The sequence below is a fragment of the Brachyhypopomus gauderio genome, chromosome 14 (assembly GCF_052324685.1).
Source record: "Brachyhypopomus gauderio isolate BG-103 chromosome 14, BGAUD_0.2, whole genome shotgun sequence".
In the NCBI taxonomy this organism is placed as follows: domain Eukaryota; kingdom Metazoa; phylum Chordata; class Actinopteri; order Gymnotiformes; family Hypopomidae; genus Brachyhypopomus; species Brachyhypopomus gauderio.
In genome coordinates, this window is record NC_135224.1 from 14271119 (window position 1) to 14297935 (window position 26817).

At 43.5% G+C, this 26817-nt stretch overlaps 2 protein-coding genes across 4 annotated transcripts in view; one reads left to right on the plus strand and one right to left on the minus strand.

The window, feature by feature from the left end:
• Positions 1-10412: 10412 nt before the first annotated feature.
• Positions 10413-18299, plus strand: shha (sonic hedgehog signaling molecule a). Its single transcript, XM_076972620.1, has 3 exons — positions 10413-11044; positions 14700-14961; positions 16652-18299. Exons 1-3 carry the CDS (start codon positions 10745-10747, stop codon positions 17344-17346), a joined length of 1257 nt encoding a protein of 418 aa, XP_076828735.1. The 5' UTR covers positions 10413-10744; the 3' UTR covers positions 17347-18299.
• Positions 18300-20310: 2011 nt separating this feature from the next.
• Positions 20311-26817, minus strand: part of rbm33a (RNA binding motif protein 33a) — a 36604-nt gene continuing 30097 nt past the window's right edge. For 2 of the 3 annotated variants that reach the window (XM_076972582.1, XM_076972581.1), the window contains exons 16-19: positions 26466-26639; positions 26076-26270; positions 25566-25654; positions 20311-25029 (exon numbers count right to left, since the gene is read on the minus strand). In XM_076972582.1, the coding sequence (XP_076828697.1) occupies positions 24981-25029; positions 25566-25654; positions 26076-26270; positions 26466-26639 (507 nt within the window). In that variant the 3' untranslated portion in view covers positions 20311-24980. The remainder of the gene's footprint in view (positions 25030-25565; positions 25655-26075; positions 26271-26465; positions 26640-26817) is intronic. The other variant, XM_076972583.1, reaches the window with a different exon arrangement.

Consider the following 26817-nt stretch of genomic DNA (forward strand, 5'->3'; position numbering starts at 1 on the left):
CGTCACCAGCAACGACTGGATCAATAGAAGCGATCGATTAGCTTGTTTGTGTGTGTGTGTGTGTGTGTGTGTGTGTGTGTGTGAGTGTGTGAGTGTGTGTGTGTGCAGGTGTGTGTGTGTGTCTGTGTGTGCGTGCTGAGCCTCGGACTCACACTAATCCCATGCGCTTTTGTTGGTCTGTGTTCTGAAAGAAGGAGAGACAGAAGGGGGGGGGGGGTAAGTTGAGGGAAGGAAGTGGTTTATATGCATCAAACAGAGAGATGGGGGAAGAGTGACAGGTAAATACAGAGCCCAGGTTCTCAGTAGGACCAAATGAACAACACAAGCCAGGCAGGTGAAGGCCTCAACACAGGACTGGCAGATGAAGGATCCAGCACACAAATAAGTGAGTGAAGTACTCAATACAGGATAGACAGATGAAGGACTTATCATTGGCTGGATGAGTGAAGGACGACTCATTATGGACCAATCAGGTAAGCGCTCAACACAGGACAGGCAGATGAAGGACTCAACACAATCCAGGCAGGTAAAGGACTCACTAGAAACCAGGCAGGGGAAGGACACAATTCACAGTTCAGGCAGGTGAAGAACTAAACACAAACCGGGCAGGTGAAGGACTCAACCCAGACCAGGCAGGTTAACAGCTCAACACAAACTAGACAGGTGAAGGACTCAACACAAACTAGACAGGTGAAGGACTCAACACAAACTAGACAGGTGAAGGACTCAACACAAACTAGACAGGTGAAGGACTCAACCCAGACCAGGCAGGTTAACAGCTCAACACAAACTAGACAGGTGAAGGACTCAACCCAGACCAGGCAGGTTAACAGCTCAACACAAACTAGACAGGTGAAGGACTCAACACAAACTAGACAGGTGAAGGACTCAACACAGGTCAGATGGGGGAAGAGAGTGCTAATAACAAACAGGTGAAGGAACAGAAGTGAGACACTGGAGAAGGTGGACAGCTTTTTCTCGTGGTTTTGCGGCATGTGCATCTCCAGAAGCGGCACACCTGAGCGCGCTGGTGTAGTGTTGTCTGCTGCTTAATCCCCCTCCTGCCACTGGCGCCGTGCCAAATCCCACCCGCACCACCACCATTCCACCACCCCCACCACCACCCGCACACCCCACACACCACCACCTGCACCACCACCCCCACTACCACCCGCACACTCCACACACCACCACCTGCACCACCACCCCCACTACCACCCGCACACTCCACACACCACCACCTGCACCACCACCCGCACCACCACCCGCGCACCCCACACACCACCACCCCCACTACCACCCGCACACTCCACACACCACCACCTGCACCACCACCCGCACCATCACCCGCGCACTCCACACACCACCACCTGCACCACCACCTGCACCACCACCCGCGCACCCCACACACGACCCGCGTTTCTCTCCAAATGACCCACGCTGCAGCATGCAAAGCTGCAGTTTTAAATGCAGCTTAAACAGACTGTTTATGAGAGGTCTCGTGATCACAGGTTGAAAATAAAGATCATCTCCCCTCCCATACCTGCTGGGATAACTGAACCTTTAACAAACAACATAAAATCATAGGGACATCTCTACGGCAGAAACACTTTAAAGAACATTTGTCTGAAGAAAGCCTGTTTATTCAGCATCATAAAGGGATCTGTAGCATCTATGTTACTTTTGAAGTGTCTGTGAGGGATCACAGCTTAAAAGCCTGTAAAAGTATAGCTTATATTTCAGTATATCCCATACTGAATTGGTCACAGTACATTTTCAGTATATTCCACACTAAAATGGCCACATGACATATTCAGTATATTCCATAGTGACATGGCCATGGTACATTTTCCTGTGCTGATTCAGTTTTTTCATTTCTTAGATTTCATGGTTCAGTCCTACTTTTATTCCATTAGTCATTATTCCATTGCTTGAACATTATCACTTCTGACTGTTTTATCAACTCCATTTTTATCAACTCCACATCACTCTGATACTCATCACTCTGTTATATATCACTCGTCACTCTGTCATATATCACTCTGTTACTCATCACTCTGTTATACATCACTCTGTTCCTCATCACTCTGTTATATATCACTCATCACTCTGTTATACATCAATCTGTTACTCATCACTTTGTTACTCATCACTCTGTTATACGTCACTCTTCACTCTGTTATCCATCACTCTGTTACTCATCACTCTGTCATACATCACTCTGTTACACATCTCTATGTTACTCATCACTGTTATGCATCACTCTGTTATATATCACTGTTAATTATCACTCTGTTATACATCACTCTGTTACTCATCACTTTGTTACCCATCACTGTTATACATCACTTATCACTCTGTTATACATCATTGTTACTCTTCACTCTGTTATACTTCACTCATCACTCTGTTACTCATCAGTGTTATACATCACTCTGTTATATATCACTGTTAATTATCACTCTGTTATACATCACTCTATTACTCATCACTTTGTTACCCATCACTGTTATACATCACTTATCACTCTGTTATACATCATTGTTACTCTTCACTCTGTTATACATCACTCTGTTGCTCATCACTCTGTTACACATCACTGTTACTCATCACTCTGTTACTCATCACTGTTATGCATCACTCTGTTACACATCACTCTGTTATACATCACTCATCACTGTTATGCATCACTCTGTTATACATCACTCTGTTATACATCACTCATCACTCTGTTACTAATCACTCTGTTATACATTACTCATCACTCTGTTACCCATCACTCTGTTATACATCACCCTGTTATACATCACTGGTACTCATCACTGTCATACATCACTCAGCACTCTGTGACTCATCACTCTGTTATACATCACTTTGTTATATGTCACTCTGTTATACATCACTATTACTCACCACTCTGTTATACATCACTCTGTTACTCATCACTCTGTTATACATCACTCTGTTACTCATCACTCTGTCAAACATCACTGTTACTCATCACTCTGTTACTCATCACTCTGTTATACATCACTCTGTCATACATCACTTTGTTATACATCACTCTGTTACTCATCACTCTGTTAAACATCACTTTGTTATACGTCACTGTTACTGATCACTCTGTTACTCATCACTCTGTTATACATCACTCTGTTGCTCATCACTCTGTTACACATCACTGTTACTCATCACTCTGTTACTCGTCACTGTTATGCATTACTCTGTTACTCATCACTGTGTTAAACATCACTCTGTCATACATCACTCTGTTACACATCACTCTGTTACTCATCACTGTTATGCATCACTCTGTTATATATCACTGTTAATTATCACTCTGTTATACATCATTCTTACTCATCAATTTGTTACCCATCACTGTTATACATCACTTATCACTCTGTTATACATCACTCTGTTAGAAATTACTCTGTTACTCATCACTCTGTTATACATCACTGTTACTCATCACTCTGTCATACATCACTCAGCACTCTGTGACTCATCACTCTGGTATACATCACTTTGTTATATGTTACTCTGTTATACATCACTATTACTCACCACTCTGTTATACATCACTCTGTTACTCATCACTCTGTTATACATCACTCTGTTACTCATCACTCTGTCAAACATCACTGTTACTCATCACTCTGTTACTCATCACTCTGTTATACATCACTCTGTCATACATCACTTTGTTATACATCACTCTGTTACCCATCACTCTGTTAAACATCACTTTGTTATACGTCACTGTTACTGATCACTCTGTTATACATCACTCTGTTACTCATCACTCTGTTATACATCACTTTGTTATGTCACTCTGTTATACATCACTATTACTCATCACTCTGTTACTCATCACTCTGTTATACATCACTCTGTTATACATCAATCATCACTCTGTTATACATCACTCTGTTACTCATCACTCTGTTATATATCACTCATCACTCTGTTATACATCACTGTTACTCATCACTCTGTTATACATCACTCTGTTAGAAATTACTCTGTTACTCATCACTCTGTTATACATCACTGTTACTCATCACTCTGTTATATATCACTCATCACTCTGTTACCCATCACTCTGTTATACATCACTCATCACTCTGTTACTCATCACTCTGTTATACATCACTTATCACTCTGTTATACATCACTGTTACTCTTCACTCTGTTATACATCACTCATCACTCTGTTACTCATCACTCTGTTATACATCACTCATCACTCTGTTACTCATCACTCTGTTATACATCACTTATCACTCTGTTATACATCACTGTTACTCTTCACTCTGTTATACATCACTCATCACTCTGTTACTCATCACTCTGTTATACATCACTCATCACTCTGTTACTCATCACTCTGTTATACATCACTCATCACTCTGTTACTCATCACTCTGTTACTCATCAGTCTGTTATACGTCATTCTGTTGCTCATCACTCTGTTACTCATCACTCTGTTATACATCACTCTGTTGCTCATCACTCTGTTACACATCACTGTTACTCATCACTCTGTTACTCGTCACTGTTATGCATTACTCTGTTACTCATCACTGTGTTAAACATCACTTTGTCATATATCACTCTGTTACACATCACTCTGTTACTCATCACTCTGTCATACATCACTCTGTTACACATCTCTATGTTACTCATCACTGTTATGCATCACTCTGTTACTCATCAGTGTTATACATCACTCTGTTATATATCACTGTTAATTATCACTGTTATACATCACTCTGTTACTCATCACTTTGTTACCCATCACTGTTATACATCACTTATCACTCTGTTAGAAATTACTCTGTTACTCATCACTCTGTTATACATCACTGTTACACATCACTCTGTCATACATCACTCAGCACTCTGTGACTCATCACTCTGTTATACATCACTTTGTTATATGTTACTCTGTTATACATCACTATTACTCACCACTCTGTTATACATCACTGTTACTCATCACTCTGTTATACATCACTCTGTTACTCATCACTCTGTCAAACATCACTGTTACTCATCACTCTGTTAAACATCACTCTGTTATACATCACTCTTTTATACATCACTGTTACTCATCACTCTGTTGAACATCACTGTTTTATTGCTGAAACGTGGATCATCAGCTGTGATCTCATGATGACATGTCAGTGTCACAGAACTAAGCCTCATCATTGGCCAAAGTTTACAGAGCACTGCAGTGCACCCTGCACAGAGTCAATAGTGATCTAGAGCATGAAGAGCTCTCTGGCACAATTCCAGCTTTGTGATATGAGAAATATCTGTTCTATTAGCCTTTATGGTGCACACCACACTGCTTGGAGATGACACTGGCTCCCAAGATTAAAAATTGACACTATCAGTGTCAGAGTATATCAGAGACACCTTATGCAGTTCAGACGAGGGTCGTAGCTTATTAGTGGTTAGTGTGGTCAACCTCGTTTTACATCACCCTGATGCATGCCATCATTAAACCAGTGCGCAGTTTGTTGAGTGATGACTTTTTGGTCAGGAAAAAATTACTGTTGCTCCAGGTTATATGGCACAGCCATCAAGCACCCCAAAGTTCATTAAGTAGATACTATCTGTGTCCTCAGGTCAAAATGGCTGTCTAACAAAGCATGTTGGAGCAGATGGCTCACCAGAAGAACTTCACCATGGACTATGTTTGTGATTTCCATTTTAAGCTTTCTCATGCCACCGCAATTATGTTTTCATCCGTTGTTAAAATGTCCATTGCCGTAAAAACAGTGGCTGGCGCTTTGAAGTGTCTCTCTCTCTGTCTCTCTCTGTATGTCTGTCTGTCTTGCTCTCTCAGGTGAGTCACACTGTTTTGTTGGGTTTTTACGGAGCAGTCGAGATCGGAGTGTGCGTGACTATCTCTGCTCAGACAATGCCTTCATGCCTCTGGGACAGCTTTGGCACTCATAAGGAATAATTTACAAATAAATGACTCATCAGCTGCCCTCGTGAATGCATGCAGTTGGAGCGTTTTCACTCCAACTGCAGATTTAACACCAAAAGCCATGCTAACATCATCTCACTGATAGTGGATTGCAACCAGTTGCTATGTGTTTTAGTGTTTAATAAACCGGATGAAGGATGAAGTTCGCACTATAGGAGGGGTGTATGTTTAGTGACAAGGAAGCGGTCTTAAACACCGCCCACAATCTCCTCGGTGCTCCGTGCTGTTGTTGTTATAATCCAGGTCAATGACCAGCCGCCTGCTTGCATTAGCCCACACAGAGGCACTCACAGACACGCCTTATCGTCTCAAGCAGTGGAATGCCATATGTCAATATGAAAATGCCATTGATAAAACACAGCGTTTTCATCATTCCCAGGTTTATGAATTACTCCAGCTATTCCCCTGCCCTTTAAATCTCTAGTAGAATGGAAAATGTAATTAAGGTCTTATTCCCAGGATCACCCCCCCCCCCCCCTCCATCTGCGACTACAGTTCAGGGGTCTGGCCCAGGGTTTGTCTCCCTCTCTGCTGAGTGTGTTTAAGTTGAGGGAGTGGCCGAGCAGAGCAAACTCCTTTGCCCCCTGTGAAGCGGAGCCGGGCTGGAACCGCAGGTCCTCCATTGAGAAAATTTCCCAACGTTCCGCTCTTCATAGTCCATAGCGTTGTGGACCATCCGCAGAGACCCTGGCCTGGTGGTCCTCGGCCGTGCACGCATCAACACCCCCCACTCTCCTACCCCCCCATCCCTACCCCCCACCCCCACCCCAGGACACGTACGTGCGGCTTGCTCCGCTCCGAGGCCCTGAAGATTCTTCCGTTTTTGTGGAGCTCCGTAATCCTCCGCGTTGTTTGATTTGATCTTCGTATTCTATGCGGTTATATAACCTCTGACTGAGGCCCACCTGCAGACTGAAACAGGCCCTGCCCTTGCTGGAGTTCCTCAGAATGAATAAGCAGGCTCTGCTCTTTCCAACAGACAGGAACACACCTGACATGGTGCGTGTCTGCATGGTTTTTTGTGCACACAATTAATCCGTCATAAAAGGCTTGCAAAGCTCCAGACAGTGGCGTTGTGGAGGAGCAGCCGGGAAGAGCCTGAAGCCACAGGTGCTTTACGCTGCTTCACCCACTAATCCCCACTCCTACCTCCCCACACCCCCACTCCTACCTCCCCACCCCCCCACTCCTACCTCCCCACCTCCCCACTCCTACCCCCACTCATACCACCCTACCACCGCCCACTCTACCCACCCCCCCCCACTCCTACCTCCCCACCTCCCCACTCCTACCTCCCTACCTCCCCACTCCTACCTCCCTACCACCGCCCACTCTACCCACCCCCCCCCACTCCTACCTCCCCACCTCCCCACTCCTACCTCCCCACCTCCCCACTCCTACCTCCCTACCACCGCCCACTCTACCCACCCCCCCCACTCCTACCTCCCCACCTCCCCACTCCTACCTCCCTACCCCCACTCCTACCTCCCTACCCCCCCACTCCTACCTCCCTACCCCCCCACTCATACCTCCCTACCCCCCCACTCCTACCCCCACTCATACCACCCTACCACCGCCCATTTTACCCCCCCCACCCCCACTCCTACCTCCCCACCCCCCCACTCCTACCTCCCCACCTCCCCACTCCTACCCCCACTCATACCACCCTACCACCGCCCACTCTACCCATCCCCCCCACTCCTACCTCCCCACCCCCCCACTCATACCACCCTACCACCGCCCATTTTACCCCCCCCCACCCCCACTCCTACCTCCCTACCCCCCACTCCTACCCCCACTTATACCACCCTACCACTGCCCACCCTACCCATCCCCCCCACTCCTACCTCCCCACCTCCCCACTCATACCACCCTACCACCGCCCACTCTACACCCCACCCCCACTCCTACCTCCCCCCCCCCCCCCCCACTTATACACATGCAAGTAATACACATTTAAATTTGACAATCAAGCTCAGGTTAATTGGCTGCACTGATTTTGCACTGGACTTGTTTCACAGCCTAACCTGTGTGCTGTCTCATTAAGAGATAATTAAAGGAACTTAGTTGACATGCTGAAAATAAAAGAACAACATTTCTGCAAAACATAAGCAGTGTAAATCAAAACACAGCTCTGAAACAGCAATCCATCCTGCAGCTGCTCAACTGAAATCCTGATCTATAAAATGAATCCATCAATGCTCAAAAACAAACAAACAAAATAAAACTTCATTACAAAATATAAATTACAAAGTTGAAGCAAACAGATCCATAACTAAACTAGGCTCATGCACATTTGTCCTTAATGAATTTGTTGTTTAATGATTTTTTCTTAAGAAAGAAAGAAAGAATAAATGAATGAATGAATGAATGAATGAATGAATGAATTCAGATCACGTGCCCATAATACTTTCATCTTAGAGCTCGTGGTCCCAAAAACATCATAGTCCAGCATGCCCTGACAAAAGCAAAGTCTACTACAAATCCTCTGTATTGGACCTGGTTTAACAAAACCCTTCAGTGGAGGCCCAAGTGCTTCATGTGTCTCCCAAGGCAAGCAGCCACCATCTTGTGAAGGGCAGTCAGGAATACGTGTGAGAAGAAGAGAAAGGAAGACAATGAGACACATACCTCACCCGCTGCTATGGGACAGTGGACGCAGCGGTTACCATGGCGTAATCTGTGGCTGAAGTGCACTTTGTGGGGTTTTTGAAGGCTGATCTCTCGCCCAAACAACACAGAGCAGTGTTTGTCTGCACAGGAAGAGCCCATTCTGAAACCTCAAACAGGCAGCAGTAGGGAAGACACCCACCATAATACCTTATTACCTCCCCCCCAACCCAGACAGACAGACAGACACATGCACGCACACACACACACACACACACACACACACACACACATGTAAACACACACACACACGCACACATGCACGCACACATACACACTCACACACACACACGCACACATACACACATATACATACACACACACACACACACACACACACACAGACACACACACACACGCACACATACACACTCACACACACATACACACATATACGTACACACACACACACACACACGCACACATTCATCCATGCAAGCGCATACAAACACATACTTAGAATGCTTTCTTCCAAGCAATTTTGCCCAAACATGGAAATGTGTTACTTAGACACAAATGTAATTGATTACATGTTTATTGTCATTTATTGTCATTGCACTTATACGCATATTTAGGTGTGTAGCAGTGTATTTATCTGATCACTACGCTATCTAAGATCACAATGAAAAAGAAAATGCTGATACATTAATGCATCCCTTGGACTGGGTTCAGCTCATCTTAATGAAACAAAGGGAAACACTGTTTCCTTAGCTCAGATACTTTACCCAGAATTACGTTACAGTAACTAACATATGGAATTGGAAACATAAAGATATAAAATACTATAATTAGATTTTACTTTTAGTCTTTTTTACATGATCAAAAGTTAAATTACATTAAGAAAGAAAACTTTAAAGTAAGATGTTTCAGCACTTTTATTAGAAAATATATGCTACTTCGATTTTAAGTGGTTTAAAACAGTTCTTGCCTACCCTTGTGCTGACCTGGAAATGCAGGTTAAGGTTGTTCATTTTTTGTACTGCAGAACAGAATTAATTGACTTCACTCAAATTTCTCAAGGTATGAAAACATGCTTGCCTCGAGCCTTCTGATCTGTGTAGCCTACACAGTATGCTGCAGTTATCACGAGGTACTACACTAAATTAAGTGAAGGCAGTGCATAGCACGTAAGGCAATAATTTTCCATTAACTATCGAAGAGAAGTAATTAAGTATAAGAGTGTGCCGGTCATCTGTTAAAATATATTGCTTGGAGACTAAAGGATATGTAAAATCAACAAAGATACAAAACACTGGTTTAAATAACTTATAGTGCTATATAATAAATTACAATAAATAAGTTATAGTGCTAACGAAATATTTTGGTTATTAAAGATTTTATGACAGACTTTTTTGAAGACTTTTATCACTTTTATATATCAAAGCACATTATAGCTACTATATAAATATGAACCATATTTTTAAATTTCATTTTCTGTAAGGATTTATGAAACTATAATCTAACGTGTCACGTATACTACAGTCTACATATGCGTCCAGGTTTCTGAGTGCGCACGTAAGCGTGTAGTTCAGAGCATCTGCATGTGATCGCTGTTTTCTTCTCTTTGACCTACAGACACATGTTGGAGCATCAGCGGTAGACAGAGGAAAAGGTGTAATTGGTGAGTTCCCATCACCTCGTTCCTCCCCTGCAACCCACCCTCCAGGTGGAAAAAAAAATCTTAAAAGATATTTGTGTCTTCTTTGTGGGATAACATCAGAAGGGTTTGTGTCGCCGAGCCAATCAGGTCCCTCCCTACCATAGATTGCAGCTATAATACATAGGAGTTAAGACAGACTCCTCGCATTAGCGACTGTGGTTTCAACTACGAGATTCAGAGAGCAACGTTACCTTTCCCTGATTTACGCTGCAACCATCCACCTCCGATGTGTTCCTTTATAGGTTCGCAAAGGCGCACATTTCCGCACCTGCCACGGTAAGGAACCGCACAGACGGGAGGAGGCAAGGACGTTGCTGGTGCCCGGCCAAGCGAGAAGGCAGGACGACAAATCCCCACTCACAGTCCCAGCGCCACAACCGAAGCCAGTCGTTCAAGATTCGCTTATCGAAATGCGGCTGCTAACGAGATCAGTGCTGGTTACTGTTCTGAGTCTGTCCTTGGTGTTGTCCGGACTGGCTTGCGGACCAGGCAGAGGCTACGGCAGAAGAAAGCACCCGAAGAAGCTGACACCGCTCGCCTACAAGCAGTTCATACCAAACGTCGCGGAAAAGACTCTTGGGGCCAGCGGTAGATACGAAGGCAAGATCACAAGGAACTCGGAGAGATTTAAGGAACTGACTCCAAATTACAATCCCGACATTATATTTAAGGATGAGGAGAAGACCGGCGCGGACAGGCTAATGACACAGGTAATGTTTTCCGCCTCTTTACCTTTGCGCTTTAAGACTGCTCCGGCCCTTGTCTCGGATGCTGCAGTGTCCACCCGTCTGGAACATCATTCTTCCCTACAGCTCGGCTGCATTAGGTCAGAGCTTTTAAACCTACAAATGGATTCTGAATTATTCCCCGTGGGCTCGATTTTGCCTTAGTCAAGACCCTTTCTCTAAAGAAACTGTCGGAGGGACGGCATCATGTGGACTCTTCGCCCGGTCTTATTCATTCTAGCAGTTTGAAGAATATATGTGTGAATTAATGCTATACTCTATTTATATTTATAAATGCTATAAATGTGTCCGTGTTGAGTTGTGCGATACGTCCGTTGCCTGCCGAATAATACGTAGACTGGATGAAAGATATTCCTGCCATATATGATAACCGTCTCATTTTTGCAGAAAGTGATAGTATATTACAGACAGGTCACTCATGACAGCTAAATATAGAACAAAATTAACCATCCAAGTTTATGCATATGATGGTTTAGTCAGACTGCTCCCGCATATAGCAACGCACCGCTCGCAGCGGGTGCTTATCAGGGCATGAAAACATTGACATTTCTAGAAAAATACTCGGAACATACTTTCTACCTACAAAGAGAACAGAGCTCATCTAGATTGTGCAGCAGTTGTGCGATTTCTTAGTCTCTCTTGATTCTCTTGGTGGAGATTCGTCTGTCAGAGCGTTGGATAAGGAGTTTTCTGATATAGACTCAAAACTAATATCATATATTGCGTGACGTTCAGTGTTACGTCTTTGCGCTCATAACAGATGCATGAAGGCCGATACAGTCTACCTTATTCAAACTGTATGATTTTCAGCAACTGTTACTTAGCAAACTCGTGACAGGTTGCAGTGGGGAAAAGAATCAGCGGACCAAAGGCACAGTGCAGCTACAGTGCAGTGCGCGCGACGGAGTGGACAGTGCGCGCGACGGATTGGACAGTGCGCAATGGCACGAGCGCTGATTATGTATTCAGCCCACAAAGCGGTGGGGAAACGTCTCTCTTGACATGGTGCATGTGTAGTGCATAGCTAAAGTTTATTTGAATCAATCTTGCAATAAAAGAATATATTTTGTTTCGACACTGCGCACTCATGTAGCGTTAGGTTATCACGAAGGCTTATTCCAAAAGTTAGCTACTACACAATTATTTTGTCTTTATTTTATAGGGTGGCTTTGGCGTATAGGGTATTATTCACAACTGTACGTTTTATACGCACGTCTGACAGATGTTTAAACTGATATGTGGTCGCGCTAGTCTAATAGCCGTACAGCTACTTTAAATGCTACTGTATGTTGGACATTTAACGGCATTTTCCTTGGGTGCGCGGTGTGATGCAGACCTCGGGATGCGACCATCTTCTTGGGAGGGCTGGCCGTGGCCGACACGCCTTTCCGCTCTGTCCGCATTAGCAGTGTTCATGTGAACTTGTGACCCTTTGTCAATGAAAGGGAAAGCGAATCAGCCAATTCGTTCCTATTGACACCCGAGTTTCAAAACATAGACTAGCGCGATTATAAACACTTTCAAATTATACAAAAGGATACAAAACGAAGCTTTCTAGAAGTGTGCATTTTCACTGTATGTCGAGGTGAATCCAGCTTGCAGTGCAAAACACGTCCATCACACATAATTACTGTCAGTTTTTGTTCTGTTTTTAAGAACGCCGTGCGTTTACTGTCCACATAATGAGTCTCCTCTCATGGCGCAGGTGCATTTTAAACTTTCTTTTTTTCCCTGAATCTTTTTGGTTCTTTCAAATGGGATAAAATTTGTGTCTGGTGTGGTTTTCTCAGATGTATATCAAGCCCCACTTTATACCTCGCGGCGCTCGCGTAGAAGCTAGGCGATCTCGTTAACTTCAAACACGCCTGTTTAAGGATTACAGTAAAATGTAAAGGTCCTCCCGCTGACCAACTCCTCCTAAGCGCTCAGGATGTTGCAGGAGGTGTTTTGCAAATAAAATAGCACAGGTGCAGCCATGTGATTCCGCTCGCGAAATTAAACATAAGTTCGAGGGCAACCGGCGGGGTGTTTGCTCTGACAGGCACCCGATAAGTGTCTCCACAAAACCAATTCATTTTCGGGGTAGATTAAGACCCGACTGCGAACAGGAGACTCGTTCAACAAATATCGAGTCGAATACTAAGCAACATAATGGGGGGCGTCCCGCCGCGATTCATGGTGACTGAGCAGAGTTGGGCTTGATTTGCGGCACACGACCTAATGAATTAATAAAGAGTTTAGCCTTCACGGCTCTTGACTCCCGGCAGTTCTGCTCAGAATGTGCAAAGGATCAGCGTATGGCAGGTTCCCCCTCCCTTTCACTCACCCATTAAGAGTGCCACAAGTACTCGGAAACAGACAACCTGAAGAAAGCTTCAATCTCTTGCTTTCTCAACGTATTCGTGACATACAGTTTGTCAGAAGCGCGCCTTTTCCTTCGAAGTGCACAGCGACATCGGTCTGACGTCAGATAAAATTTTGTAGCCACGAGCTGTAAGTGCGCGAGCGTACGCGCGTGCGAGTGTTAAGAAGGCTGCAAAATGCCTACATGATATATGACGCATTTGTGGTCGAATTAATGTGAAGTATGATATATTTACACAATTTGTTGTCACAGTTTGTGACTGTGCTTTTATTGTACGACATGCGTTTGGGCAATCACTTCACGTCTGCAGAATAAATCTGCGCCACAGGAATAATTAGCACTGCTTCTCTCCTGGGAGACGAGCTCTTTGTGATGGTTTATTTGACATATTCCTTAAGAGTTCGGAAGAGTTGTCCAGGAGAAAGCCAAACATCTCCGTTTGAGACACTGGTGAGGTCAGTGAGTGCACAACCCCAATCTAATAACTAGTGGCCCCGTTATTTCGCGGCACACCTACGTATTTCGTGCGTATACGTGAATTAGTTGAATTAGTCGTTCTTTACTAATATTTTCATTTTAGCTCGGTGCTTTGACAGAAATAGTGGAAGGCCTTCCCCTCGAGTGCATTCAAAACAAAGCTATAGCAGCTCCGCCTATTCACGGGTGAATCTATATGTTTTAGACCAGTGGAGCGAATGCAACAACTTATCAATTTTTCATCGCATCCTTCGAAGTCATCAGAAAGCTATGCCCCTTTTCAGACAGAATACTCTTCGAGAAAATACGCAACAAATATACCTCGTTAGGAGGTTTAGACGTGTTTTTACACAACGTTTACACAAATGTGTCACATCTGTATTTCCGGTTCAGCATAATTGACTAGGTTGTGTTTGTCGTTAGGCCCATAGAACCAACCGATGCATGGCTGATGCATTATTACTTTTACCGCTTTGGACGCTTTTATCCACGTTATATCAGGTTAAGTGATCTGAAAGCTTGTCAATGCCTAACATATGAATGATATGCCATTTAACTCTCTCTCTCTCTCTCTCTCTCTCTCTCTCTCTCTCTCTCTCTCTCTCTCTCTCTCTCTCTCTCTCTCTCTCTCTCTCTCTCTCTCTCTCTCTCTCTCTCTCTCTCTCTCTCTCTCTCTCTCTCCTCTCTCTCTCTCTCTCTCTCTCTCTCTCTCTCTCTCTCTCTCTCTCTCTCTCTCTCTCTCTCTCTCTCTCTCATCTCTCTCTCTCTCTCTCTCAGCGGTGCAAAGACAAACTCAACTCACTGGCCATCTCCGTAATGAATCAATGGCCGGGTGTTAAACTGCGTGTAACGGAAGGCTGGGATGAAGACGGTCATCATTTCGAGGAATCTCTCCACTACGAGGGCAGAGCCGTTGACATCACCACCTCCGACCGGGACAAGAGCAAATACGGGACCCTGTCGCGGTTAGCGGTGGAGGCAGGGTTCGACTGGGTCTTTTATGAGTCCAAAGCCCATATTCATTGCTCCGTCAAAGCAGGTAAGATCGCCCTAAATGACAAGAAAATACACAGGGTACACCTACAAGTCTAATACTAGGGCACAAAATAAATGGCTATGAAACATCATAACTTCACAAAGGAATGAATGAAATAAACGAAATTATTTACATCACAGCTTTCTATAAAAGTCGACCCATCCGGAAAAAAGTTCCTAAAATGCAGCGACTGAACTATGAGTGCAGGAAGTCTAACCTGTCATAGAACATTTCAACTGATCTTATATCGCCCCACTCTGTTTCTTTGAAGGAAACACTGTTATCAGCTTCTAAAGAAACATCATAGCTAAGACCACAAGACCCTCTGGAGATATTCCAAGGTCAAATCACCTGCAAGTGCACATAGCTTAAAATTAGATAGATAGATAGATAGATAGATAGATAGATAGATAGATAGATAGATAGATAGATAGATAGATAGATAGATAGATAGATAGATAGATAGATAGATTGATTGATTGATTTGAGGCTCTCTGTTATTATATGGTATAATAAATATTGTAAATATGTAAATATTAACCACCAGTAACCACTGTGTGGACACTTTTCTAAGCTGATAAATCAGCAAGTAATGTTCTTTTCTTATGACAGACCAGGAGAAATAATCCCGCTTCTCCTCTGGAGTGCGTAACACAGCATACACTTCGTTTTTCCTCTGATGTGAAATCTGTGGATTGTCATTCAAAACACATTTTGACATATATTGAAGCCCGTGTCATTTGGGGTCACATGCCTTTACCAAAGGGATTTGGACAGAGCAAGGCTGAACTCGTTCGCCCAAATCTGTTTCTCAATTGTCACCACCTTATTTCATGGCCCAAGATCTTATGAGAGGATTAGACCCAAAACAAAATCCGGGTGGGACGAAGTCATTCTTTAGCCGTGTTTACCGAACGTGATCCAAGAGATCGGAATGTGAAGAGTTCTCTCAAGGCCCGAATTATTGTCATCAGGAGGGACAACAGAGAGGAGCATGATGGTTAAGAAGGAAAAAAGAACCCTGCATTGATGTTAGCCTACCGCTACCATTTAGAACCCCGGACCTAATTTACATTCAAATCTGCATCATGGGAAACTTGGAAAAGTGTCTGGGCTAAGTAAATACTACTCCGCGGCTTTCTTTTCCACTTCGGAAGAGTAGGCAATGCGTGTGAATTGTCACACAGACGTTTCTGCACCTGAGCAAATATGAAAGAGGAGCTGGGAAAGACATAAGTGTCCTTTTCCAAGAGTGGTTCGAATACTAGCTGCATTAGAATGACAATGTGCGCCCTTCATTGGTTTTTTAATTAGAGTAGTCCAAGCTCTCCCTCTTCCTCATGTCAGACAAAGACACTGCTTTTTTTGAAGGGCCTCAGATTTACAACCGAATTCGCGTAGCTGCCACGATTTCTTTTGTTTATTCAAAGGCCATTTTCCACCACAGCTAACGTAGGCCATGTGGTTCCTATTCGTTTTGACTTTGAAACGCTACGTCCCTTCTTCATCTATATTAAAAAAATAATCAAAAACATTTTTATCACAGGCTTAAGGTGTTTAAACACCGGTTAATAGACCTAACCGGTGAATGACTGAAAATCCATAGATGCTTTTCTATTAACTACAGACTGCAATGCAATTATGCCGCCATAAAAAATGTAACCTAATTAAAACGCATTGTTTATCTCAACAGAAAATTCGGTCGCTGCCAAGTCGGGAGGCTGTTTCCCAGGCACGGCACAGGTGTCGCTGATAGAGGGAAGACGGAAAGCGGTTAGGGACCTGACTCCTGGAGACAAAGTCCTGGCGACGGACCACGCGGGGAACCTTGTGTACAGCGAGTTCATCATGTTCACAGACCGAGACTCCACCACGCGAAGGGTGTTTTATGTGATAGAAACTAAAGAACCCGTTGAAAAGATTACCCTCACAGCGGCACACCTCCTCTTTGTGCTCGACAACTCAACGGATGATATCCACACCATGACCACCACGTTTGCCAGCAATGTCAAACCTGGACAAAAGGTGATGGTTGTTGATGATAACGGTCAACTGATGTCTGTCACCGTAGAACGGATATACACGGAAGAGCATGAAGGCTCGTTCGCACCAGTGACCTCTCATGGAACCATTGTGGTGGACCGGGTACTGGCGTCCTGTTACGCCGTAATCGAGGACCACGGGCTGGCCCACTGGGCGTTCGCGCCGGTCAGGTTCGCCTATGGACTGTCATCAGTTTTATTTTCACAAAGCTATCAGTCAAATTCAAATTCAACCCTACAACAGGAGGGAGTCCACTGGTATCCGAGGCTTCTATATCAAATAGGAACTTGGCTCTTGGACAGCCACGCGCTTCATCCGCTGGGCATGTTAGTAAAACTGAGCTGAAAATCTCGTATGGAAATAAAGCAGGACATATAAAACTAATGTAGGATATAAGACAATATTAGTATAAAAGAGACAAAAGGCCCCGGGAGGAGGTGGGATATTTATTTCACTGACTTTTACATTTGTAATTTTAAAGAGTAAAAATGGAGCCTTAAAAGTTTTCTTTGAATAATTTATTCTCGTGTGAACTTGGGGCTGGTGTCACACACATGGACCCGAATTCAGTGTGGCCGGCCAGATGTGCAGAATCTATTTTTGTATATTTCAAGAAAACAGGACAGGAAAAAAGATTATGTAAAATGATTGAAAAAAGAAAAAAACTCATTGACAGGTTGTAATGTTCTGTGCATATGTGCATCTGACTGTTATATTTTGGGGGATACGCAAACTTTGTGGGGTCCATAAATTATATTTTTATACACAGAATTGTAAATTAGATTTTGACCGATCGTTACCGAATCACTTTTCATTATTTTAAATAGTGTAAATTACGAGAATATATTTTAACTTAAATAGTTGCAAAGTCTTGGCAATCCTGTGCTGTTGTGCTCATTAAGATTCCTCTATTATTTTGTAATCTGGTGGAGCGTCTCGTGCCCACCGCCCTCGCGCTTCACGTGTCACGTGTTTCTCTTCTATTTTTCTTTGAGAAAACAGAAATGCACATTTTGACAAGTCATTAGCCTAACAATATAGTAAAGAAAAACAGTTTCGTTTAATAAATTAATAAGTAACTCATGTAAATTTACTAAAATGTATTTTTTTTCCTTTTCATATTTTGTAATAGGTAAATACGGTAGTTTTATAGAAATGAAATGTAGCAAATGCATAGGCTAGTAGCCCATGACCGCGGGGTCGCGGGCTGCCCGTTATTCTTCATAACAGGCAATGTGTCAGGAAATGTATAGAGATTATTATTTATATGTTTATTATAAAATGTGACAAAGAAACTATTGAAAGTTGCCATTTGTTTTTTTTTTTAAAGAATTGTCTGTTGCCAAATAGCACGAATATCAGTTGCAGATTCGTACAAAAGTCTGTCTGAATTCGGACAAAATTAACTTCATATTATCTATTAAAATCAGTTTAAAAACCGGAGCTTCTACCAGATCAAATAACAGAGTACGGACAGTTAACGGAACATTTGACTATCGGCAAAAGGGAGAAAAAGACCAATTTTGTCACACATGAGCAAGAACAACGAGGTAATAAATAAAATGGCACTGTTGGCGATTATGGTCCACCAGCGGACAGTGTCTTTGAACTGGATTGTGTATGCGTGTGAAAAGTGTTGGTCCCATGTTACATTTGAAGAGGATAGCCTTTTGCAAATAACCCTGAAACCCTCTCAGACAGATTAAACACAGCAGTGTTTGCTAGCCCTAAACGCCGTTTCTGTTGCCTACACCAATGCAATTTACAGGGAACAGACTGCTTGGAAACTTGACTAAGTGGCCGTTAATTCGAGTATTAGTGAAGATTGCCCTGATCAACTATACAGACGAGACCTGCGCGCAAGAGGTTCGAACAGCGAAGCGAAAGAAAATGAGAAAACCCGCATTTGAAATATTCACTTCATTCCAGAATGATGCATACATTTCTCAGATTAGCATTGAAAAGCCCGTAGAATGTATCGGCGGGTTTGTAACGCCATGCACAGGCTATTTAATGTCTTTAACGAGTTGCACAGCGCTGAAAATAACATCAGACTCGCAATTTGACATGGGCCTAGAGAAGACAGCGATAGTATATGTGAATTATCCACGCTTCTATAGCTTTCGATACCCAATGTACACGTCTGTATAATATTAGACAATTAATGCCACGGATCTGACAAATTCACGTAAGATATAAAGGTTTATCTCGTTCAATGACACCTTCCCCTGGAGCCAGGAAACAGCTTTTTTTCCAGAAATCAGTCTGGATTGAATCTTGTTTTGGAATACTTTGTGACCAGCTGTTATAGCTGCTCAGAACAGCAACACCCCATAACGAGCAACATAATCTTCACAGGTGCATTTATGGACATTCGGAATCCATTTGCACCCTATCAAGTGGAGAGGGAATCCTTTAGATTCAACATAGTGCGATGTCAAAAATCAAATTGGGTTTGACTGGGTTTATTCTGCTAGAAGTCATTCAAAGCATGCCAATCCACATTCGAGGAATTCAGAAGACAAAAAAATATTTTTTAACGTTTACCGGTTGCATTTTCGTTTCCAATTCCACAACCTCCAACCTATGCGTTTTTGTCGTGGATATGCAAACTTATTAAGGCCTCTTAGTTCATTAGTTTCTTCGTGTGTGTGTGTTGGGCAAAGAACGAGCGAGCGTTTGAACTGTGTTGCAACACGAACAGAAATTCCACGGCCACCTCTCGAGACGCCTTCATTGTGTGGGAGCGCTCGGCAGCTCTTTCAGGCGAGGCCGCGAAGCTCACTCGCAGCCCTGACCTTGGGCCTTCGCACCGATACAAAAGCGCCCAGGCGAACGCATTCCTCTCAGCAGGTAAATAAAACCTCCTAATCCCCGCGAGGGGCCTCGCGGCCGGAGAAAAGAGGAACGTTTCAGCAAACGCTTGCTGACATCCACAAACAAAGGCTCTCTGGAAACTGTTGTGGGGTAGGATTGAAATGAAGGTTGCATAACGCTAAATTTCAATCATTCATCTCAAATAAACATTTACCGAAAAGGCAAATCACCTGTGACTGCAGGTTCACTTCTAAAAGAGTACATGGCCAAAGACCATGAATACATGTATTATATACCCGTGTTACACATGACACTTCTTATGTAATAATTTTGGTAAGAGTATTCTTCTCAAGCCTGCAAGAAAGAATCTGAAGCACTTAAGTTGCTGATAAAAATCTACTAGACCAGTCTGGCTAAGAGGACGTTTGCTCACTACCTGTAGTTAAATATTTTGTAGATCAATTTGATCACTAAAAAGCAGCACACACAGAATGATGAAACAGCTTGGTTTTATTTCTTTTTAAAGTTTTTCGACACACAGGACATTATCTCTTTCTTAATTCAATATAATAACAAAAACAACCATTCAAGGAGTGTAATGTTCTTCATAGCACTTTTCAGACTTCAGTCAATACAGAAGTGAACATGTCAATTTTTTTGAGAATTACACATGTAATTACAATTACACTACAAATACATCTGCTTTGAACAAGAACTCCAAACTAAAATATATATATTTCCTTTAGTCCAAAACAATGCAGAAGTTGTGTGTATAACAGCAAGGCAGTACAGATCGCTTGGGGCTTTGAGAGTTTCTGAACTTTGGACCCCGGATGGGTGTGGCCTCAGTGATGCAAAACTTCCACGGATTTGGGTAAACAAACAAAGGAAATCCAGAGTGATGGTCCTCCCTGCTTAATATAAAAGAGTTAGAACAGCACTAGAACATCAGCCAAAGCCCTCCAGTATCAGACCAGACTGAGAGAGAGACAGACAGACAAGTGGGGGGTGGGGGAGACAGGGAGGGAGAGAGACACGTGGGGGGGGGGGGTGCTAAGGGAGGGGGAGAAACATGAGGGAGGTGAAGGCAGAGGTGCAAGAGGGTTGCTGAAACTGGTGAGCTGAGCACTTATTAGAATGAGCACCTGTTGAAAAACACATATTTGTTAGAGGAAGAATTGGCTGGGTGGAGACAGGAACACTGTGGACAGATATGATAGAAGTTAAACCAAAACCAAAGGAGAGCTTTTCATAATGGAGAGGAATCTTACCATCTGCATGAAATGATGCATCAAGATCCTGAACTGACCCCTAAGTAGCACTGTCGAGCTAAATGTGTACGACAAGTTTTTTCTCTAATACTACATGCCAATATACCTTTAAAGCCTTATGAATAGCCCTCCTTTGGGATATCTATCCTTTTAGGGAACATCCTTCCTGAAAAAGAGAAAAAATTGGTTTAAAATCAATAAATATCTGCCACCTAGTCAGCAAGAAAAAACACCCTAAAACATGGCATCATCAAAGGAATTTAAGTGTTTCATTTATAGAGTAAAAGGCTATAATGATGGTTAAAACTAGCTAACTAGTGCTGTGTTCCTAGCATAAACAGAAACCTGAAGCAACAATGGCTCTGTTATGGTTCAAAGGTAATTTTAAAATCCTATAAAAATGTTCAAAGGAACATAACGGAATTGGCCAATCGCGTGGAGAGAACAAAACGGACCGTCCCACATGGTAGTTTCCTCCTCGTTAAGGAGCTACGAGCCAGATGCTTTAGCCCCAAACAGGACACAATTTCTTTGAAAACAATTATTACAAAAAAATACAAGAAAAGCTCAATCATTAAAACGTTTGCACCACCATCATCCATACGTGAGGGGTTTTAGTTTAAATACATTCAAGTATCATCTTCTAATGAAGTTACTTCCAGGTTCAATATGAACCTCTGTTTCTCCCTGATAAGACATCTTCCTATCAGTTAATATAAAATCACAAATATTAATAAATGCGTTTTAGTCAGCATAGGCAATACATTTCATATCCATGGGATTTACGCTGGAAAAGCCATCAAGTCTCCGACTCTGACTTAAAGTGCAATTCAAGAAAAATGTGACCTGAGTAATCTAAGACATTGGTTAAACGAAAAGAAAACCCAAAGAAAGTAGCTCAACAAAACTAGAACAGGACAAAACTGAGAAGCATGCATGCAGTTGCCATCACATACATAACAGTCCAACATCTTACCAATTTACCAAAGCATGAGACAGAACAGAACACCTGTGGACAAGATATAAATTACCATAAGGCAAAATGTGTCATACTGAGTGAATGTTATGCAATACCCAATAAATACCAGCCCTATGTGAAAATGAATATTCCTAACTCTTCTCATGTTTAAATTTCAAGCAATCAGTGCCATTTTAGATTAGTATTTCTTTAGATTAAAATCAACTTAAAAAATATGCAAACTTTTATGGAGCCAATCCATAAAAGCGGAAAAGGAATGTGACTTCAGACAATTCTCATCTCTTCAAACTGTAAAACCAAATCTTCATATTTTACCTTGGGCATTTAAACACAGCTCTGGCAAACACAGCAGGTTCGGTAGTTACAGGCTGTGCTCCAAATGACTTTGGAAGTAAACAAATGGGGAAAAAAGACACCTTCTGAAGAGATGTCAATTCCCATACATACACTAAATAAGACAGCTGCATTCTGGGAAAGTTCAGTGGCTTCACGTACCCCATAATTACATGGTATGCACAGGGCCGGCTTTTATTTTTCATCTTTAAAATGTCTTCAAATAATAGGCTAGCCAAAGATAGTCCTTTGACCTACGCTCTTCATTAACAGAATATGTAAAACAGTGACTGTGTTTTCATACAAAAAAATTCCCAACAGTAATAAAAGAAAAAAAAAAAAAAAAAAAAAGGAAAACACGGGAATTAATTTCAGTCAGAAAAGTGACACTTGACTATCTCCTCCAGGACCACGTTTTTACTTATGTACAGTTACTATATAGTTACATATGATCGTGAACGCTGATAACGGTTGCTCCCAGCACACAGCTATGTCTAGACGAAGAGAACCTTAAAACAAACAGAGAGAAACGTTGAGGGGGGGAGGAGAAGAGGAAAGGCAGCCATCAGACGACAGAAGAACGTGTGATGCACCAGTGTGCCAGTAATTGGTCAGAAAGCAAGGTGTGATTCATACTGGTAATGGAACGCGGGAAGAAATATCACCAAATGACCAAGCGGGGTTGGGGGGGGGGGGGCAGTATTATGTTGAAGACAAGCCCTAATCCTTTAAAAATATAATAGTGGGACCACAACTGATCACAGTACAAGATTCAAGAGAAGAAAAGGAGTGATCTGTACATGCCGATAATCCAACAGCGAGTAATGCACACCAGGTCCCTCAGAGGGACTGGCCCATAGTCACTTGACTGACAGGTGCATCTGCAAGGTATATTGCCAAAAGCTTTAAAATTGAAGTTTGATTAAAAGAACTCAAGTCTCCAATCAGGAATTAGCATTCAGGGCCCTACTAGCCCATCAGCATCCTGCCGTGGCACAACTGTCTAGTTCAATTTAGAGGAGAAAAATACAGAATTTACCATTTTTGTTTGTTTATGTTAAATTACAGACACACAACTACAGTGTGCTTACAGGTCCCCTGACTGCTTGGTCAGTCATGATCAAACTGTCTGAACACAGACATGTTAAATGTTTGAATCATCATTTAAACTCATGGACTCTGGAGACGCACCTTTAAAACAAACAAAAACAAAAGACAATATTGACCACAAAAGCTTGCCCATGATCACAAGCAACAACTGAACCTAACACTTGCATATTGAAACAGCTGTGGTCTTTGAGTTGTTATTAAGGAGGTGGTTTCCTCCGCAGGACAGAGGAACACCAAGGTTGGTTTCTTATTTCAAGAAAACCCAACTCCTAAACACAGCCAAAAAGATTCTAAGCAGATGAGACCCAACAAGCGCCCCCAGTGGGCAAAACACTGCACTGCAAGATCATTCCAAATCCAGTCTTCTACTTTTTCCAACCACTGGGTCACACACATTACATATTAGATATGAAAATCTGAAAAGGATTCGGCATCATATTAAACAGTGTGGCCATCTTTAAAGGCAGATCAAGCTCCAACTGAACACTGAAGCACTAAATATACACCACTTCAGTGTGCAAAATTAAAACGTTTAACAAAAGTTAATCATACTGGGTTATGTTGCTGAAGAAATCTCTTGTAGCTAACTGAAGACTGAAACCACGCATGCACACTACTTTGTGAACTCCTCAAACACAGTCCATCCAACCAGCCCATGTCCTGAACCCAAACTGTAAAAATCACTGTAAATCACTGTAAACTTCACCAGCTATGATAGTCTATCCACTGCAACACCTGGTGTGAATTCATTTTAGCAGCAGCCAAGCAACATAACTGATGAGATTGAAATGCTTCGCGTCTCAATCTCAGTCCGGGGTTGTTTGAGGTGGTTCATTTACCTGTGCGCTGTTACCTACCCCAGCCAGTACAACACGGACAACATTTACATTCACAGGCTGCCCTCTAGTGGTGGCAAAAGGCACCATGCTGCAAAAACACCATATTGGCTAGAATAGTACGAAGTTTAAACTATTGATCCAAGAAGATATATAAATATATATTAAACAAACAAAAAACAAAAACAAAGCAAACAAACACTGCAAGTCACCTGTCTAGGAACGTGTCTTCAAATGATTTTTTCTGTCAACATCAAGGAGATTCAGGAAGGGAGCAACCATCATCAAGCGTCATTACGCGCTTTCACCTAAAAACCACCACCCTCCCCTAGCCTGACTTACTGAACCAGTCGCCACATGTCCAGTCACAGCCTCTGACTCCATTTGGGAATGAAACTCTGGAAGTACGTAACGTCCCTGGAGCCAACAGCGGAACAACGCATCGCAGAGAGCCGTGTCGTCCCACAGAGCCGTGCTGTCCCAGAGACGAGCAATGTGGCCGGTGATGTCGGTACTCCTCGCCCGCGTTCCAGCCTGGAGATCGTTTTACTACGGCGAGCGTTCGCCAGCAAGGTCCGGCCTTCCTCTGGGCGGCGGCCTGGTCCCAGACGCCCCGCCCACCCGTGATTTTCCTCAGCCGTCGATAATGGTCACGTCAATATGGGACAAGTCTATCATGTGCCTGTGTGATCAGGAGAGGGGGGGGGGGGGGAGTGTGTGAGAGCAGTGCTTTTAAAACTAACAGTACTTCTCAACGTAGAGTCCAGCCTCTGACACTTGGACTGGGGATGAGAGTGGCATTACAGAGTGTGAACGAGGCGTTATGGAGGAGAGACAATGACAATAAACCTGTCATAGGGCCACAAACCTGTCAATGATCAATTTCAATACAGTAATCATAACTCGTCTTGTACATAATGAGCAGAAGGTCCAAAATCATGAATGCACACAACAAATACATTTATACTGACAGGACATGAAATATATAATATTATTATTTACATCCTTCAAACACTGAGCTTCAATGAGAAGGCAGCTACCAGTCCTGAAGGTGTCCTTAATGAGACCCAGCACAGGTCGTGGGGATCTCCAGCAATACCGACCACTGCAGCTCCGTTTGTGTTTCCCCTCCCATTCACTCTCATTCTGACCTGATCTCCCAACCACACTCTGTTCCTGCCTACGGACTGACTTAGGAGGCAGAAAGTGTGAGCTCACCTGTGGAAGCTATGCTGAAAACTCAGAGCGTGCTGGGGGTTGATGAACTTCGCGATCGCCTTCCTCTGCTGCGGCAGCATTTTAAACATCTGAGCAGAGCACAGGAACACAAGGTTTCCCCAGAGCTAGGACAGCTTGAGCTGAACGAGGGGCGGAGTCCGTGGAGAACGGTCCGCTACCTTGCATCACCGACTGACCACAATGGCTGCGAGAATGGTCGTGTGGTTCTGCATGCTACCACTAGATGTCAGCCCTGCACTGTATTCGAGAGCAATCTGGCGCTTAAACATTGCCATGGTGACAGACTGTAGATACAATGCAAACGCATTTGCCAAAGCCTATTTTTATAGGTTACTGCGAAAAAATAAACAAGCTACAGGGTTGACCAATGTAATTAAACCCTCAACCTCAATCACGTCACACGTTCTTTAGAGCATGTTCAAGCAGATCACGTGAGGTATCGATGTGCATGGTTCCAGCAGTACAACGCGCTCTTGGTCCTGGTCCTACCTGTATGGGCCCGATGGAGTTCAGCAGGTTCTTGATCTGTTTCTCTGTGGTGGATGAGGAGAGGCCGTCGATGGACACCATGCTGGGTTGGTGCTCCGGGCCTCGCGGGTTTGTCCTGTTCGGCGACATCATCGCCCGCCCTCCGCCATGACCCACCGGAGTGCCGCGGCCCCGCCCACGACCCGGAACCACAACCTGTGCGAGTGTGAGGGGGGGGTCGGAGGTGAGAATGCGTGGAGGTAGTAGTGTGCTCTTATAGCCCACAGCTCTGCTGAGTGGAGCTGTCTAAAGTCACTGCTTTAATAATCGTGAGCTTATGAAACGGTGCCGATTTTAATATACGCGTATTGTTTACTGTGCGCATACACGTCACGTGTTGGGGAGACTGACCCGATTAGTTTGGTTTGCCATCCCGCAGCCTGCTTCCTGCTGCTGGGGCGTGCTGCCCGTTGCCACGGTAACCTTCCTGATGGCGGCCATTCTCGGCTGAGGGGCGGGCCGACCAATGGGTGGCTGCTGCTGGTGCTGTTGTGGTGGGGCGCCAGGGTTGGGTCCCGCCTCCCCCTGCAGAATGCCACCACAACGTCACATACCTACAAAAGCCTTCATCTGTACCACGGGGCAGGTGACTGTACGATTCTCATAACCATGGTCCATTATGACTATTCTGAATATTACGAATATTAAATACTTCATTTAAATAATCCTGTACACTCTAGCGAACACACACAGTGACCATATA